The sequence below is a fragment of the Hevea brasiliensis genome, chromosome 14, assembly GCF_030052815.1.
Source record: "Hevea brasiliensis isolate MT/VB/25A 57/8 chromosome 14, ASM3005281v1, whole genome shotgun sequence".
Taxonomy (NCBI): Eukaryota; Viridiplantae; Streptophyta; class Magnoliopsida; order Malpighiales; family Euphorbiaceae; genus Hevea; species Hevea brasiliensis.
The window spans coordinates 8,011,778-8,025,916 of NC_079506.1; the positions used below are offsets into that span (position 1 = coordinate 8,011,778).

At 29.9% G+C, this 14,139-nt stretch overlaps 1 protein-coding gene across 1 annotated transcript; it reads left to right on the forward strand.

Moving 5' to 3' along the window:
• Window positions 1-1,958: 1,958 nt before the first annotated feature.
• On the forward strand, window positions 1,959-3,068 carry LOC110649129 (uncharacterized). The gene has a single exon (XM_021803562.2). The coding sequence runs from the start codon at window positions 1,959-1,961 to the stop codon at window positions 3,066-3,068; it is 1,110 nt and encodes a 369-aa protein (XP_021659254.2).
• Window positions 3,069-14,139: the final 11,071 nt, after the last annotated feature.

The following is a 14,139-nucleotide window of genomic DNA, read 5'->3' on the forward strand; positions in this document are numbered from 1 at the left end:
AAGATTATAGAATTATTATATTAAAAATTATAACAAGATTTTATATATAAGTATAATTATCATTAAAACAATATTAAAATTATAATTTATATTAATCATAATAATATTAGAATATAAAATTATTTAGGGATTTGATGACAAATAAATCGTTGCTAAGATAATAATTAGTATTTTTATAAATAATATAAATAATGAAAAATATTTTTTTATATTATCCAAATATTCCCTCCCTTCAGGCACTGCTGCTCTGGTTTAATTAAGGCCTAATATTTAGAAAAATTCAAAACTCTACGCATTTTTTTTTATTATAGTTAAAACCTTTTTTTTTTTGTTAATTTTAGCTTAATTTGAAAGTTTAATATTTATTATGATCTAAGTAAAAATTAGAGTTTTAGGGGCGCTAACATAGCAGTTGAAATAAAAAAATATTATTTTTTAATACGTTGTTGCTGACGTAGTAGGTGCTATTATGCTCTTGATGATGTGGTAAAAATATTGTTATTTTATATGTTATCACTAACATAGCATAACTTTAATAATTAAAAAATCTAAAACTTTTCGACTTTTGACAATTATAACTAATTTTATAAGTTTATTTCATTTATAGCCAGTTAATTAATTTTTATTTAATTTAGTCAAAATTAATATTTTATTACTTAATACAATTATAAAAAATAAATATTTATATTATTTAGTATAACGAAAAAAATAATAATTTTTCTATTTCTCTCATTTCTTTTCAGTATTTGTAAAACTTATTTATGAAAATAGAAAATTTTTATTTATTTAAAATTAAAAATATCTCTTAACTTATCTCTCTGGCCCCCACTCCTCCTCTCTCTCTCTCTCTCTCTCTCTCTCTCTCTCTCTCTCTCTTATCCATTGTCATCCAATAATATGTATATATACACCCTCTACCTATCTTTCTCCATCTAAATAATATCTCCTCCCCCGCTTCCCCCTCCCCCCCTCTCATCCAATAATTATAGTCATTCAGTTTATTATTATTATTATTATTATTATTGACATTTTTTACATGAATTTTTAATTTTAAATAAATTAAAAAAATATGAGAGGAGAGAGAGGGAAAAATTATTTCTTTTATTATACTAAGTAACATAAATACTTATTTTTTACAATTTTATTAGGTAATAAAATATTAGTTTTGATTAAGTTATATCAAAATTAATCAATTGGATATAAATAAAATAAACTTATAAAATTAACTATGATTGATAAAAGTTAAAAAATTTTAAATTTTTTTAATTATTAAAATTATATCACATCCGTAATAACATATAAATCAATAATGTTTTTGCCATGTTAGGTGCCACTTCGATAAAAATATAAAAACTTCTACCATGTTACCTGCTACATTAGCAATGACATATATATTAAAAAAAAATATATATATATATATATATATATATATATATATATATATATATATATATTAAAATATATATTTTTTTTGACATTAGCCGCCAAGTCAATGCCCCTCATACCTGCTACATTAACAATAACATATATATTAAAATATATATATATATATATGTTACCTGCTACATTAGTAATAACATATACATTAAAATATATATATTTTTTTTTACGTCAGCCGCCAAGTCAATGCTCCTCACACTAAACTATTAAATTAGGTCAAAATTAAAAAAAAAAAGGGTATAATTGCAAAAACGCATAAAATTTTTTGGCCTTTAGTGAAAAGTGTAGGAAGGAGGATACCAAGAAGGCCAAGAAAAATTTCCCAAATTGAAGTCTACAAATTAATCCCTCGGACTCCCCTCCACCACTGAATTCTGTGTGTAGATCAAAACGCGTAAAATTTTTTGGCCTTTAATGAAAAGTGTAGGAAGGAGGATATCAAGAAGGCCAAGAAAAATTTCCCAAATTGAAGTCTATAAATTAATCCCTCCACCACTGAATTCTGTGTGCAGATCACCATGGACAAAGAACATCGAGAGCTCCAGCTGTCTCTTGGGTTCTTTGGAATCTTGAAAGAGTCCTTCAAGATCATATTTTCATGCAGAAAAACCTTTAGCCAGATAACCCTAATTCTTATTCTTGCTCTCTCCTTAATCGCTCCAATCCAGCTCTTTGATCTCCTTATTTTACGAAAACACAGCTCAGATTGCCCAAAACAAACTAGTTATCTTAAATGCATCCAAGACAACTGCAAAGCAATAAATGATTCCTCTCAATCCTATGTTTCCCTTGCATGCACCCAAGAGAAGTGCCCTACACAAACTGATTTCTCTGATCTCCTTAAATGCATAGAGCCCTCCCTGTCCCATAAGATCATCTCCTCTCTCTTACATTTCATCTCCTCCACTCTCCTTCTAATCGTTACAGTTTTCACTACTTCTGCAGTTGCTTATGCTGTTGCAGGCATACAAATTTCGGAGCCAATCACCTTCAAGAAGGTGAAGACTGCAGTGCCAAATGTTTGGAAGAGACTTAAGCTCACTAATAAGTGCAGTTCTGCCATTATTTCCTTGTATAATATGATCTTTGCAGCAGGAGTAATCATCTTGTTGGTGGTCAATAATCATGTAGAACACGCATCATCTGCGATTCTAGCGATGCTTGTGCTTCTCTCGATTTTATTTTGTATTGGGTTATTTTATATTGCCATTTTTTCGCATTTGGCTACTGTGGTTTCTGTTTTAGAGGAAATTTATGGGATGAAAGCTATGGCCAAGAGCAAGAAATTGATAAAGGGCAAGATTGGAGTTACTGTTGCTCTTCTTATTATGTGGGGAATTTGTCTTTTGATAATTGTAATCCTTCTTGAGGTATATGTGCTAAAGGATAGGAAGTTGGCACTTGCACTTAGAATTGGAATTGGAATCCTTTGCTTCTTGCTGTTGTCGGTGCTGATAATATTTGGGCTTGTAAATCAAACAGTTCTCTACTTTGTGTGCAAATCCCATCATCAGGAGAACATTGACACGTCCTCTTTAGCGGCCCACCTTGAGACTTATCTTGGAGAGGGCACTTCAGAAGCAGCTGATTACGCAATGGACCAAATTCAAAGCGTAATAACTAATTAGAACTTTTTTCTATCAATTTCTGCATAGAGATACGCACTATAGGTTGTCAATAGTTTGTATGTCATATATGAAATTGCTTTCTTGTTAATTTTATGATGTTAAGTGATGCATAGCTTTCATGTATTTTGCTTATTAATATATAAACGTTGTTTTTTTTTTCCTTATTTTGATAAAATATATTAGGTAAGCAATAATCTTTAGTTCTGTAGTACTGAAATTGTCTTTAGAACTTTGAGACACACACATACATTTAAATCTAATTAGGCTCATTTTGTTTGATGAAAAATATTTTTCTACGAAATATTTTTTATATTTTCTAATATTTGGAGCACTAAAAAAAATGAATCAATGGAAAAATATTTTCCTATTCAAGTAAAAATTAAGTTATTTTAAAAAAAAATGATTTCATCTTTTTAAGAGAGGAAGTCATTTCATTTTCTAAACTTTAATAATCATATTAAAATATGAAAAATATTTATACATATATTATATAAATACATATTATTATTTTAATGTTGCAACCAAATAACAAATAATATTTTAATATAAAATATTTAAATATTTTTTATAAAATAAAAATTTCATATAAAAATTATTTTTCACAAAATAAACGGGCTCAAAAAGGAAAAAAGGTAACTCTTACATAAAAATGAAGAATCTAACTTACTTTGATGGAAATTCCATTAAATACTCAATTACAGAAAACTCTTATTCAATTATTTATTCAAATTATAATTATAATAACTCTTTAATTTTTATACATAGATACATAGAATAGTGACAGATAGATATATTCTTTTAACATTGAATTTTATTTTATATTTTAACTTTATGAAATTTTTTAAAATAAAAAGTTATTAAATAAGGTAAAAATCTAATTTTCCATTCTAATTTTTTTATCCTCAAATTGACTTTTAGTTTCTTATTTTATGACTAATTTTTATATTTGATTGATCTATCTTAAAAGAAAAAAAAAAAGGTTGGACAGCTAGTCTGGAGAGGAAGGAGTGCCCAAGGTTAATAAAGGGTTAATTATCATTATCCCAAACGATGTGGAATATTAACATATCCCTTTAAGATTAAACACTTAGAGCATGAAACACGTATGAGAGGTCCAAATATTAGTTGGGAAGATTCTGATACCATTTTAAGAAAATGGATTAGACCTAACTCACTTCCAAAAACTAGCTAAGAGAGGAGTACCTAAGTTACAGATTAGATTCTCTATGCTCACCATTACACCCAAGTTCTACTAAACATGACTAATATAACCTAAAACCAAAATTTCAAAATTGCTCATGCAAATGAACTATTTGAACACATAATAATAATAATAATAATAATAATAATAATAATAATTAAAACAAGAAAATAAAGTTATTTACTTTGAACTGCACCCGAAGGCTGTCACATACCTCCATTACAAATTTAGCATAAAATTCAATATTAGGACATGCCAAACTTGGTCCATGAGAGTGAAAAATTGAACAAGAGTTTACAAATCTCATAATTAAATTTCGTGATAATAAATATAAAATTCACCTTATTTCTCGTTACTTGAAAGGCCTAGGTGGACAAGATAATTAAATAAATTACATGGTATTTTATTCATCTTTTTATCAACTCATTTCATGCTACATCATCTAAAATTTCCAACTACTTGAGGCCAACTTCATTTCAAACTAATCATACACAACTGTAGTTTTAAATTTAATTCAAAACCTGAAATCTCATGTTTTTCTAACTCAAAAATAACTTATTTTAAAAATATATCAGACAAAAGAACCATATTAAAATTTCTAGAACTCAAGCCTTAATTACCATTTTCATTAAATATCTTAAATTCCTAAACCTTACCATTTAAACTTTGATTTAACATATCAAATATAATTGTTTCTTCTCAACAAAATCAACAAATACAATATTCTTTAGTTTTATATTTACATAGCTTCATACTTTCAAAAATTTACTTCTATCTGGTACTAATCTCATTTTACATGATATGAAGCCATTAAATTAATATTTCAAAAAGCAAAATTTATAAAAAGCTAAATGTAGATTAATCATCAATTCTCAACCAACCTTTTTTATTTAATTAAAATTTCTCATTTCTTCAAAGTATTTATACTTTAAAGAGCAAAAGAAAAATCTAAACTATTCATTTTCATTCTCATGCCTATAAACTCAAGCATATTCAATAACATACTTTCCTTTACGCATCAGTCCAGCAATCTAACCCTTAACAAAACCTTTTAGACTCAATTTGTAAACTCGCTCAGGTGAAAATTTCATTTGAAGCTCACCCATTATTGAAATTCACTAAAAAAAACTCATCTATATGTATTTTAACATACAAAAAATTTTCAGGGAAAAAATTAATAGATATATAAAAATTCTGATTTCTATTTCTAAATATTTTACATAATATGAATTCACCAATATTAGTTTTCAACTCAAAATAAACTTATTCCCTTTTAAAAGCTCATTATTATGTAAACTATTCTCTCAAATAATAATAATAATAATAATAATAATAATAATTCATAAAAATTTACCAATAAAAAATCTATTTTTATATATTTCTAGCACTCAAATATCTAAAAGCATATTTTTGAATTTATTAAACTTCAATAAAACTAAAAATCTAAAATAAGCTAATAAACTTCAAAAATTCATAAAAATAATGTATACCTTATTTGAGAATGATCCAATAATTAAGGATGCTCATAAACATCTGCATAAATTAAAAAAAAATGTTAAAAATAAAAGTTTTGCTTGAAATCTACTTTCTCTCTCTAATCAAAATTATTATTTCTCTCTCTAAAACTTACAATTTCTCCATAAGCTCTCATTTTCTATGCAAAATTGATTGATTCTCCATGCAAATGAAGTTCAGAACTTCCCTTGCTCTCTTTCTTTTCCTCTTTTTCTTTCCTTCTCTCCTTTCCTTTCTTTCTTCTTTTTTTCTCTACTTCTTCTCTTTTCCTGTTTTTCTTATCTCTGCTGGAGACTAGAAAAATCCAGCCCATGTGCTGAAATAATAATAATAATAATAATAATAATAATAATAATTCATAAAAATTTACCAATAAAAAAATCTCTTTTTATATATTTCTAGCACTCAAATATCCAAAAGCTTATTTTTGAATTTATTAAACTTCAATAAAACTAAAAATCTAAAATAAGCTAATAAACTTCAAAAATTCATAAAAATAATGTATACCTTATTTGAGAATAATCCAATAATTAAGTATGCTCGTAAACATCTACATAATCTAAAAAAAATGTTAAAAATAAAACTTTTGCTTGAAATCTACTTTCTCTCTCTAATCAAAATTATTATTTCTCTCTCTAAAACTTACAATTTCTCCATAAGCTCTCATTTTCTATGCAAAATTGATTGATTCTCCATGCAAATGAAGTTCAGAACTTCCCTTGCTCTCTTTCTTTTCCTCTTTTTCTTTCCTTCTCTTCTTTCTTTTCTTTCTTCTTTTTTTCTCTACTTCCCCTTCTTCTCTTTTCCTGTTTTTCTTATCTCTTGGAGACTAGAAAAATCCAGGCCATGTGCTGAAAATGAGCGATGAGAAAGCTGCCCAGTGTCAAATAATTTACTATTTGAATCTTTAACTTTTAAAAATTATGATTTCACCCCAAAATTAGAAAAATATTACTTTTAAATCCATAAAATGTTACTTTTGCAATGGTATGAGTTGAAATCCTTTATATTTTAAATATCTTTTATTATGCAGCAACAAATAATGGAAGTATTTGTGTCTCGAAATGAGACTTGTTGAAATAGAGCACCTTGGTCAATTTTTTGGTCATAGTTCTCATGTCACAGAACCTCAACACTTCTGAAAATATGCACTGTTATTTGGACTCGCATATGATTTTATTCAAAATTAATTGGATAATTTTATTATCTTTTTGGAATATTATTGTTCTCAAGGACTCTAACATGGATTGCAGTTGGGTTATTTCAATTTACATGCCATAGTTTTATATCCAATCTGTAAGAGATGTAGGTGATATGCAGAAAGTGATGGGAGTATTAACAGTGCTCTTGTGCTACATGCAGTGACATATGCTCGCTATACTGAAATTTGTGGTTTTGTAGTGGTTCAAAAAATACTTGGGTGATATTAGTTTCCAATGATTTCAACTTCTTGAAAGATATTTTAAACTCCAATTCTTAACTCCTCAATAAGTTCTATGCTTTCAATTATTATGGGTTCCTCTTCCATCTTTCAGCCCATTACAATTCATATTCCTTATCTTTATGTTAAAAACAAAATCCCATTGATATTGCAAATATTTTCAGAGTCGTTGCTTAGCATGTTTGGTCTATCGCTTCAATTTTCATCCTTGTAACATGTTTTACAATAATTTTATCTGTTTCATGGTACAAAATTGGTCATAAAGTGCTGCAATGGAGATTGTGGGCTGCAGTCTGGAATGCCTGGAACGTGTTTGATGAAAAGCTTCTCTGTTTTCATGGTATAAAATTGAACGTGAAATGTTGTAATAGAGACGATGGGCTGCAATCTAGAAATTGGCAAATCATGCTTATACCATCTCACCACCAGGTGTCTATGCAAAAGCTTATTTTCTTCAAATTCATTCATTTAAATGTTTTATCTTTTAATAAAATACTAATACATATTGATTACAATGCACTGCCATGCATCGTTTTATTGCACTTTTTGAATTCTGAATGCTGCATTCTTTGAATTGCCTTCTATGAGTTTCCATTTGTATCAGTTTGAAGTCTTCCATAGAGCAAAACTTTATGTAATGCGTCATAATACTTCACCTTGGTAGAAATCTCGCACTTCAATAAAAAGTGGTAGTTTGACATAGCTGTGTTTAGTATTTAAAAGAAAGAAAGAGAAAACATAGAAGATTAATTTCAATAATTTATGGCTTGATGCATTTTGGAAGTTTCTCCTCTTCATTTTTTTTGGGGATACTTCCAATTTCTAAATGTGCTTTCGACTTAATAATATATCTTGCTATTTCCAGAAAGGACACGAATGAATTAGTTTTGTAATTGTGCTTGTGCAGAACACGAAATGCTTGTGTGAGAAATTTTGAAACTGGATGTTACTGCCATTTTTTTGTGGAACTATGCACCTAAACAACTACTTGAATGTTATTTACAAAGCTCTCAAGTTGGCATTGTGAAACATAATAAAATGAGATTTATGAAATCATATAAACTATTATTTTTCTCAAATGTTTTTTAATTACTGTAATTGATTTTGACAGAGCAAATGATCAGTTGCATATGAGCATGTCAGTTGGATGCTTTAGGTTCTTAAGGTTCTTAATTCTTTTTGCTCCAATGAGGTGTGTACATTGTCTTTATATATATATATATATATATATATATATATATATATATATATATATATATATATATATGTTAGTCAAATATGAGATATTAAAGCATATATGTCCTGGTAATTAAGAGGCAACACTGTCAAAAAGAATTAACACAGGATTTTAATGTATGCTTTGGTTATTTTAAGATTATTGGATTTGGTGCTGCTCCTATATGCGTATATATTGGCAGCTTCCATAAATCCACAATTGCTTTCCTACAGTACACAACAATAATAGCCACTCCAGAAGGAATGAAACTAAAACTTGAGATTTCAGGAAATTAAAGAAGCATCAAACAGCTATAAAATTCTTGAGTTCAGCTTTTTGCAGTTTTTAATTTATTGGCAATGAAAATTGTAATCAATTCAGATATTCAGTTTGGAAAAAAATCACTATTCCTATTTGTTATTTCTTGCAATTCTATTTTGTTGTTGAGAAAAATTAAAGTTATTCTCTAATGAAAATTGTAATCAATTCAGATATTCAGTTAGGAATTAAGGGGTATAATAGCAAATTCAATTGAGAAATAACCTAAATGGAAAATTTAACTAAAATCGTAGGAAATAGACTCAATGAATGAAATAAGGCAAGAATTAAAGTATCAATCGATTAAAATTAACTAGCAAACAACAATAATAATAAAGTGATTCCGGAGTTTAGGGGTTCATATTCAAGCTATTTTAAGATTTTAAATGGGTTATCCAAACACATGGAAATTATAGGTTTTAAGGAGATTAATTCTTAAATCCTTTGAATACTCTTTCGAGTGAGACAAAGAGTATCTTAATTAACTCAATCCTACTTTCGTGGAGATGAAATTAACTAAAACCCATTAGGTTCCTTAATCAATCTATTAATCCTCTTAATCCTTAGTCTATTTCTAGATCTAAGTTAATTAAGTCTAATTTCTTGATTATCTATCTCAAGGTTTTTTCATTTCAGTGCTTCAACCAAGGATTATGAACAATACTTAATGGGATCCTACGCTAGGCATGTCATTAGGCACACAAGAAATGGATGAAACCTCATAAAAATCATAAAATATGGATTACCCAACTAAAATCCACAAAATATCTTAAATATTACTTACCTAAACTCCAAAATCTTAAAAAAATTACTCAATATCCATATTTAATACAAAGGATTCTAAGCAAAAAGAGAAATAAATAATGAAAATAAACTAAGAACTAAGAAACCCAATAAAAGAAATGTAGAAAATGGTGAAGAAATGAAGAAGTTTCCAAATCTGGGCAAGGAATAGAAGAATATCGGCTGCTGCTTCCTTTTCCTTCATTTTCTGTGTCTTCCCCCTTACTTCTCTTCTGTCAAATGAGGTAAAAAGTCTCTATTTATATTCTCTGACAAAAGCCCTAAAATGGTGTGTGTGAGGTAATAATTCACGTGGGAGAATCTCCTTTCCAGCTCATTTTATGAAGATGTGCATAGGTTGTGCAAGATCTTGTGCAAATCTGACAGTTTCCAAAGGCTTCCTGTGAGGTTGCACAAGCTGTGCAGGTTGCCTGTGCAAGTTCCTGTATGCTTTGAAGTCTTTCGTGAAAGTGCACAATCAAGCTGCATAGGTTATGCGATAGGTTATGCAAGTTTTGGCAAGTTGGGACATTTTTCTGTGAAGCTGCTTAAGGAGTTGCACAAGTTATACAGCTGGTTGTGCAAGTTTCGGCCATTTGAAAATTCCTTCCGTGAAAGTGTACAAGAGAAGGCGTGAAAGTGCACAAGTTGTGTGGCACGTTGTGTAGATTTCTGCAGGTACAAGATTTCTTCTGCAAAGCTGCATAAGGGGCCTGCATAAACTGTGCAGCATGTTGTGCACTTTTTGGCAGGTTCACAATTTCTTCTGATTTCTATGCAAAAACTGCACAGCCTGTGCAACAAGTTGTGCAGATTTTGGCGACTTCACATTCTTCAAATTCCAAGCTTCATTTCATTAGTTTCGGATCTGGAAATCATTCCTTACTTGCACAATTACTTTTTTAGTCCCTCAAAAACACCATTTTATCTACAAAACAAAAGCAAAAATTACAAATTAATACAGAAATTGATAATTATGAAAAATTAACTAAATGACTAATAAAATTAATTAAAAATGACTAACAAATTAATAAAATGACTATGAAATTTAACCTAAATGACTATATAAAATGCATATATCACATACCTTAAAACTCAAATCTTTGTTTGTCCTCAAGCAAACTTTAAAATATAATACAATTTTGGAGTGCCTTGTCCATGGAGTTATGAAAATCACCTACTAGAGCAACTTAAGACACCTTTAGCCACACCATCAATCCATATATACTCATCCTTCAAGATGCAAAGAATCTAATGCTCACCCAAGCTCTCACCGCTTAGCCATCAAGTCAATTATTATACCAAATTCCCAAACCAACCAATCATAGGAGAAAGTTATGCTAAAAAAGAACTCTAGAACAATTAATAATCAAAGTGCCTTTATATAGAATGGTGAATTTGATGAATGAATGAATAAATTTCCAATCCCATAAGAAAACTTCCTACCCCTATCTCCACTAATGTAGTAAGTACTATCAAGAGATCAAAGGTCTTCTTAGGAATGTAATGGGGCTATGGGGTTCAAAATGAGGTTAATAAGAAAAAGGTAAAAGGGATTTAAAACATGAAAATAATGTTCAACTTGAGGATATAAGGTACACTTTTTTCTTATTTATTATTTTTTTTAACCTTTTTTTTCTTTTATTTTTATTTTTTTGTAAAGAGGAGAGAAATATACAATAGAAATTTTTAAGTGTTAGCATATTTTATAAAATGCATAAAATGAAGGGACACTTTGATACTTTAAGTTTGTATCTTATATCTTCTCTTAATGATTGTCCTTAAAAATATCACCCCCAAACTCATTTTCTTTAATTACTTTGGGTGTATTTCTTTCAATTTCAATGACAATTATGAAAAGCTCATATATTAGCACTTTTACATAAGATAGGCATCTCTTCTCCCCTTTTATATATTTTATTTTTTATTTTTTTCTTTTCTTTTTTTCCTTTTAAGATTGTGTACCAAATATTATATATAATTATTCTCATGAAAAGGGTGGTAGTGTTTGGTACATTGGTTAGGTAGCAATAAGGGTTTCAAGAAAAATTTAGGTGTATATAGGCTCAAAGGGGTTTACAAGGGTTACTTTTAATTGGGAAAAAGGTCCAAGGTTTGAAATGAGAAGGTTTAAGTCAAAGATGCCTAATCATTTCTCTTTTCAAGTACAAGCTGGTATTTCACCTCGAAAGGTTTAGAAAATTTGTTCTAGGATTGGTGAGACATCATTTGACTACCTTTTATCCTATAGCTCTCTTTAAATACTCCAATCTCTAAATGACTAGTTGGGTGGCTTTTTGGCTAAGAAGATATAGGCAAAGAATAAACACTTCGAAACTTTGCACCTCTTAGGAAACTTTCAATCCACAAACCCAACCAAAGGTAAGCTAAATCACTCTTATAAGCAACTTCTCATAACTCAAAGGACTTGGCAAAAATTTTATTTCATGAATGCATGGTTCCTAAAAATGAAAAATGCATTAACTAAATATAAGAAATTTATATGCAAATTTTCTATATGGTTGCTATATGAAGTATATATGTATGCATGTATGTATGTATGTATGTGTGAAATATTTACAATATGAATGTATGATGTATGTATAGTATGGAATGAAATGAAATGCACTTAGACTAAAAATGCTGAAATTTTTTTTAAGCAAAAATCTTATATACACTCCCAAACTCAAAATTGGACATTGTCTTCAATGTCGAGAGTAGTGCATGGAAGAACCCAAATTGAAGATGAAGAGCCAGGCATAAATGAATTAAAAAGTAAAGGTGAAAGGGTACCTGGCATAGGGCAGTAATTTAGCAGCTTAAATGAGAAGATAAGAGAAGATGCATATTGCATAAGCAGATTGCACAAGTTGTGCAGGATATATGACTTTGAAATGAGTTACATAAGCAACTGCACAAGCTGCGCAATATACTAAAAAGTTGTAGTAGAGTTATATAATAGAAAAATAATTGAAAGCAACTGTGCATTAGGAAGAAATATACACAAGTATGCAAAAATGGACATCAAAATAAATTGGAAATGGTGAAAAACCAAAGTTAATATCCATTCAATTTGTTTAGTAAACTAAATTAAAGCAAACTAAATTTGTTCCAGTAACTATCAAAATGTAAACACTATGTATAAGGGGAAAAACTACTAGAAGCTAAACAAGAACAAATCAAGAGTCAATCTATTTCAATGGCTTTGCCCTTGTCTAAAGAATCTGCTACAGAATTGGATGGGGGGTGCTGCTATTGAGGTTGTGGCTGGGATAGAGGTGATGGAGGTGGAGGTGGCATGCTCAGAAAAGTCATAAGCTGCTTCATCATTTCTTTCAGCTAGTTCTACTTATCCCTAATGAGGTCAAAAAGATGATCATGACAGTCTTTAAGGTTATCAAGACTAGAGTCAAGCTTCCTATCCACAAAATAAATTTCATCACTAAGTCTCTCCAGATAAGTAAAAAGTGCCTTGGTGTTAAATGGAGGAGGTTCTGTGGAGGAACAAGGCCCAACTACAGATGGTGCTGGCTATGAAGATGCTGGTGGAACTGGCTGTGTAGCTGGAATTTCTAGTTTTGCTAATTCTGATACTGGTTGTGCAGATTCAGTGGATGACAAGTTGATTCCAGTTTTAAATAGATGAGGGGCATAAAAAAAGAGTGTGTCTGTAATAACAGGTAAGGGATGCTCCTCTGGATCAAAGCCAAAGTGTTTAGCTAAATCAGTTATCATTCCACCTATTACAATAGCACCTACGGTTTTGCTAGCAATGTGCAACACATGTTCACAAAAGAAATACCCAGGAGCTGATTTGACTTTGTGGATAGCACACCAAAGCATAAAGAGGTCAGATTTTCTCACAACACCAGAGCTAGTCCCTCGACCCAAGATTGTACTAGTGATAAGCCTATGGATAAATCTAAGGGCTGGGTCTATTATTTGGGATACTTTTGATCTGCCAGCATGAAAACCTTGTGATTGGTTGGTAATGACCTTCCAAAATTGTCCATCATGCCAAACCCCTTTATCCAAAACTTCTGTGTTTTGATAAGGGACCCTAAATAAACCATCAACAACAAAACCAAAGATAGTATGGAATTGGTCCAGTGATAACTCTCTGTCCTGCCCCAAACACCTAAATTTCATAATTGGCTTGTAATCATTCTCATGCAGTTTTAAGGTGGTAGAAAATGAGGAAATAAATTCTAAAACTAGAGTTGTGTAAACTAACTCTTGTTTATAAATAAAGTTCATCCAACCTAGCCCATCAAGATAAGCAACAACATTATCAAATAAACCAACAGATTTAAGTGCTTCCTCAGAAATGTATATAGTAGCATGCACTTCCCTGTCCTTTAAATGCTTAAAATTGGCTTTATATGTAGCATCAAGAAGAGGCCAAGGCCATTTAGTTACCTGTGTAATTATCACAGAAGGTTTCTTCTTGCTTGAAGAGGGAGATTTGACTTGTTGGCTAGGAGTGGAGGCGCTGGAACCCTTGGATTTGGAAGTAGCTATTTTAGGGGTTTTGGATGGAGGTTCAGAACTTGGGGTGGCAGATGGTGGTTCTTTCCTCTTTGTGGTTGGAGGCGAG